General features: G+C 42.0%; 1 protein-coding gene across 1 annotated transcript; it reads left to right on the top strand.

Moving 5' to 3' along the window:
* Positions 1–2,083: 2,083 nt before the first annotated feature.
* RNJ42_03956 (uncharacterized protein) lies at positions 2,084–4,090 on the top strand (the record flags this gene model as incomplete). The annotated part of the gene is made up of 1 exon (XM_071054120.1): positions 2,084–4,090. The coding sequence occupies one exon, from the start codon at positions 2,084–2,086 to the stop codon at positions 4,088–4,090; it is 2,007 nt and encodes a 668-aa protein (XP_070910532.1).
* Positions 4,091–5,573: the final 1,483 nt, after the last annotated feature.

Below are 5,573 nucleotides of genomic sequence, written 5' to 3'. Positions count from 1 at the left end.
TTTACAGTCAACATTGAACTTTATATTGCTTCGTTATACCGATAGATATTTGATACTATAGCCGATTTACATCATTGAATTTGTAATAAAATATTTTAGGACTAAAGTTGCCTAGGACTTATACCAAAAATTCGTATTGTTCTGTATATGACCATTATATGTGTATTATATGTGTACAGTTTGCTTACTAGTTATTCATAAAAAGAAAATAGGTTGCAATTAGGGCCTACGTGGTAAGATTCAATGGTCACAAAAGAGCAACTTATTAATAGCACTGCTTGTTTTGTTTCAAATTTAAAGTAGTTTATCTAAGTAGAAAAAATAATCCATACTCTTTTTCACTTTTCTTCTATCTTATAGTTTCTCTCATACCACCCCTCCCCTCTCCTCCTAATTTTTTTTTTTGTTTTTCTCCATAAATCTATAACAGTTTATTTTTATGGAATTTTCTTGTACAGGTTACTACATGCGTCATCTGTTCATCTTATTTTTTATTTATTTATTTCTTTTCTTCTATATACGCTTAGTAAGTTAATTTCTTTTTTATTCATATATTCATTTATTCATATTCATTTATTCATATTCATTTATTCATTTATTCATTTATTCATTTATTCATTTATTCATTTATTCATTTATTCATTTATTCATTTATTCATTTATTCATTTATTCATTTATTCATTTATCCATTTATTCATTTTTGGTTGTTTAACTAGTGTTTTTATTCATTATTTCTAGATTCACTTATATATGTTAACGAAGCACTCATGAGAACCAAGAAACTCGTGAGGAACATACAATCCATCCCACCTTATTTCAATTTTAGGCCCCTTTGGGAAACTACTATATGCCGTATCCTAGAGAAGGCGTTGTGTATACAAACTAGAAGTGCCGTAGATGTCCGTTTAATAACTTTTCTGTTCTAGACCTTTCACTGTTCATAACCAGTGAAAGGTCTGTAAAATTATGTTTTCTATCAGCTGCCTCTAACAAATGCCGAACAACAAATTACCAATCATGTAAGAGATAGCTAAATAAGAAAAGAAAACATATCTACTTGAAAAAATGTATAAATGGATCCGGCCGAAATTTTTCAAATTTTTAATAAAAAGGAACGAGCCTTCATTCCTTTTGAGCGCATTTTCTTGGGTTACCGGAATTTATAACGCCGAAGTGTAAGCAAGGAAGATTTATATTTTTCCCGGCATTATGATGCCAATCCTGCTGCGTACTTGAACCGTTGTGTGTAAAAAAACAAAAAAACAAAGAATATTCAGTAGCAAAAAAAATAGCAGACGCAGCTGTTTTATTTTTTATCCTCCGTTAAAGCGATGCAAATCTCGCTTTTTTTTTTTATTTTTTCAGGAAGCATCTAAACACATCTTGTAGCTTGAAGGCGGTAGTTGAAGAAGTGCGAAGGGTGAAGTTGGAATACTCTGTTAGTAGAGACGTGGCACTGGAGGAGGAATAATGAGTCCACATTATTTTCTGACTATATAGTTTTGACAACAGCATGGAAAGCTGAAATCAAAGAAACGAATAAAAAAAAAAAAAAAATAGATATTGATATTAAATAGAATTTTTATAGGTTGGCAAAGGCAAGGGGTGAATGAGAACTAAGGAAGTATCATTTTAAAGAAAAAAGACGATCCTTAAAAAATAAATGAAACAAGAAGATCTGAAATAAATGGTTTTGGTCATTGGAATAAGATTAGGCGCTAAAAGTTTCACAGGTACCATTGCAGAAGCGTAATCCAATCATTGAGTTTACAGCGTAACTTCAATTACCAGCTTTCATAAAAAGAAAGAAAAAAGTGATTATATTATCTATAAGAAACCCAAACAAAAAAAAAAATACAGTATGCAAGTATTATTATTTTTTTCTGGTTATATTCTTTTATATATAAATAATGCACTCAAGAAGAATAACTTATTGTTCTCTCTGTAAGCAAGTCAATAGGAAAAACATCAACCTTCAAAAAAAACTGAAAGGAAATAATAAAGAAAGAAATATTAATACTGAACTATTAGTAACTAAGACCATCAAATTAAAGTTGAACACGATCTGTGATAAGAATCGATATGTATATAAAGCTCTTTATCCTTATTTTGGGATTCACCTTGTCATTTGCAAGCGGGAACTCTGGAGCATTTGTGGCTTCGTCTCCGAACTCTACGTTTTCTCTAGACACAGATGTATATTTTGACCGCGGTACTAATAATACATTTGATTTTTATTATACCAACGAGGTCAACGTACTGAAGGACGTTTCTCTGAACATCACAGGAAATGAGGTTTTTGTACATTTCTCCAAGGGTCTAGAAATAGAAGGTGAGTTTAAGTTCAATTACAGATATAATAATCTACCTGCTTATAACAATATTAGAAATGCCCCACTTAGTGTTGATTCTGGGTCGGTGACCATTGGTCCTGATGGGAGAATGGACCTTATCAGTACTGTCACTGGAGATGGAAGTAATCTCGACCTATTTCAGTTCAAAGTTGACCAGTTCATAAACAAAGGAACTATCAACATTTTAGCCACCTTTCAGGCGTGGGACGGTTGGAGACTTAACAATTTCCATGTGGATGCGATTAATGGTTTCCAGAATGATGGTACTATAACCTTAAATGGTACAGCCAGGAATTTGGGGAGTACTGGAATTTCGTGGTCTAATAGAACCACCTTCATGCAGAATGATGGTACTATAACCTTTTTTACGAACAATGGTGTGGTCGAGATAATTGCAACAGATATGGCTATTGGTAAAATATATGGTTCTGGACAGATTGTCATGAGAGGTAAAACCCAAGTGTATATAGACCAACCCAGTCAGTTTCCCGGAACTCAGAAATTTCTGATAAATGAGGATTTCAATTTTTTTTTTATCAATAGCATAAATGGTAGTGATGCATATTTCAATATTGTTGAATTTAATCCTTCATGGACAAGCTTTGGGTTTAATGGAGGAGTACAAAATTATAAGTATGACACTCAGCTAGGTGTTTTAATTGTGTCTAGTGATGGACATAACTATACCTTCCCTCTTGGAACTGGTTTAAATGAAAATCAATTTTATTGGTCTACAGACGCTTATCCTAAAAGAATAGGTGAATACGGCAGTTGGAATTTTCAATATGTAGTGTACAATCCAAACCGAGCAATAACTACCACAACAAAAACTAAATACTCACAGCCACCAGAAACTACAACTACCGTCAAGAACACTGACACTACCGAGACAGACGTGATCTCCTTCTTCCCAACCGTGGGCTCTGACGGCAAGACACACACCGGCTCCACCACCTACACCCTTTCTGACAACGAGACCTACTCGCAGCCACCAGAAACTACAACTACCGTCAAGAACACTGACACTACCGAGACAGACGTGATCTCCTTCTTCCCAACCGTGGGCTCTGACGGCAAGACACACACCGGCTCCACCACCTACACCCTTTCTGACAACGAGACCTACTCGCAGCCACCAGAAACTACAACTACCGTCAAGAACACTGACACTACCGAGACAGACGTGATCTCCTTCTTCCCAACCGTGGGCTCTGACGGCAAGACACACACCGGCTCCACCACCTACACCCTTTCTGACAACGAGACCTACTCGCAGCCACCAGAAACTACAACTACCGTCAAGAACACTGACACTACCGAGACAGACGTGATCTCCTTCTTCCCAACCGTGGGCTCTGACGGCAAGACACACACCGGCTCCACCACCTACACCCTTTCTGACAACGAGACCTACTCGCAGCCACCAGAAACTACAACTACCGTCAAGAACACTGACACTACCGAGACAGACGTGATCTCCTTCTTCCCAACCGTGGGCTCTGACGGCAAGACACACACCGGCTCCACCACCTACACCCTTTCTGACAACGAGACCTACTCGCAGCCACCAGAAACTACAACTACCGTCAAGAACACTGACACTACCGAGACAGACGTGATCTCCTTCTTCCCAACCGTGGGCTCTGATCCACCACCTACACCCTTTCTGACAACGAGACCTACTCGCAGCCACCAGAAACTGTCAAGAACACTGACACTACCGAGACAGAAGTGATCTCCTTCTTCCCAACCGACGGCAAGACACACACCGGCTCCACCACCTACACCCTTTCTGACAACGAGACCTACTCGCAGCCACCAGAAACTACAACTACCGTCAAGAACACTGACACTACCGAGACAGACGTGATCTCCTTCTTCCCAACCGTGGGCTCTGACGGCAAGACACACACCGGCTCCACCACCTACACGTTGGACGGCAAGACACACACCGGCTCCACCACCTACACCCTTTCTGACAACGAGACCTACTCGCAGCCACCAGAAACTACAACTACCGTCAAGAACACTGACACTACCGAGACAGACGTGATCTCCTTCTTCCCAACCGTGGGCTCTGACGGCAAGACACACACCGGCTCCACCACCTACACCCTTTCTGACAACGAGACCTACTCGCAGCCACCAGAAACTACAACTACCGTCAAGAACACTGACACTACCGAGACAGACGTGATCTCCTTCTTCCCAACCGTGGGCTCTGACGGCAAGACACACACCGGCTCCACCACCTACACCCTTTCTGACAACGAGACCTACTCGCAGCCACCAGAAACTACAACTACCGTCAAGAACACTGACACTACCGAGACAGACGTGATCTCCTTCTTCCCAACCGTGGGCTCTGACGGCAAGACACACACCGGCTCCACCACCTACACCCTTTCTGACAACGAGACCTACTCGCAGCCACCAGAAACTACAACTACCGTCAAGAACACTGACACTACCGAGACAGACGTGATCTCCTTCTTCCCAACCGTGGGCTCTGACGGCAAGACACACACCGGCTCCACCACCTACACCCTTTCTGACAACGAGACCTACTCGCAGCCACCAGAAACTACAACTACCGTCAAGAACACTGACACTACCGAGACAGACGTGATCTCCTTCTTCCCAACCGTGGGCTCTGACGGCAAGACACACACCGGCTCCACCACCTACACCCTTTCTGACAACGAGACCTACTCGCAGCCACCAGAAACTACAACTACCGTCTACCGAGACAGACGTGATCTCCTTCTTCCCAACCGTGGGCTCTGACGGCAAGACACACACCGGCTCCACTGACAACGAGACCTACTCGCAGCCACCAGAAACTACAACTACCGTCATGACACTACGACAGACGTGATCTCCTTCTTCCCAACCGTGGGCTCTGACGGCAAGACACACACCGGCTCCACCACCTACACCCTTTCTGACAACGAGACCTACTCGCAGCCACCAGAAACTACAACTACCGTCAAGAACACTGACACTACCGAGACAGACGTGATCTCCTTCTTCCCAACCGTGGGCTCTGACGGCAAGACACACACCGGCTCCACCACCTACACCCTTTCTGACAACGAGACCTACTCGCAGCCACCAGAAACTACAACTACCGTCAAGAACACTGACACTACCGAGACAGACGTGATCTCCTTCTTCCCAACCGTGGGCTCTGACGGCAAGACACACACCGGCTCCAC

Source organism: Nakaseomyces bracarensis, assembly GCF_045282275.1.
Source record: "Nakaseomyces bracarensis strain CBM3 chromosome Unknown Scaff12_0, whole genome shotgun sequence".
NCBI classification, from domain to species: Eukaryota; Fungi; Ascomycota; class Saccharomycetes; order Saccharomycetales; family Saccharomycetaceae; genus Nakaseomyces; species Nakaseomyces bracarensis.
The sequence above is the reverse complement of the archived record's forward strand: the minus strand, read 5'-3'. Positions and strand labels throughout refer to the sequence as shown.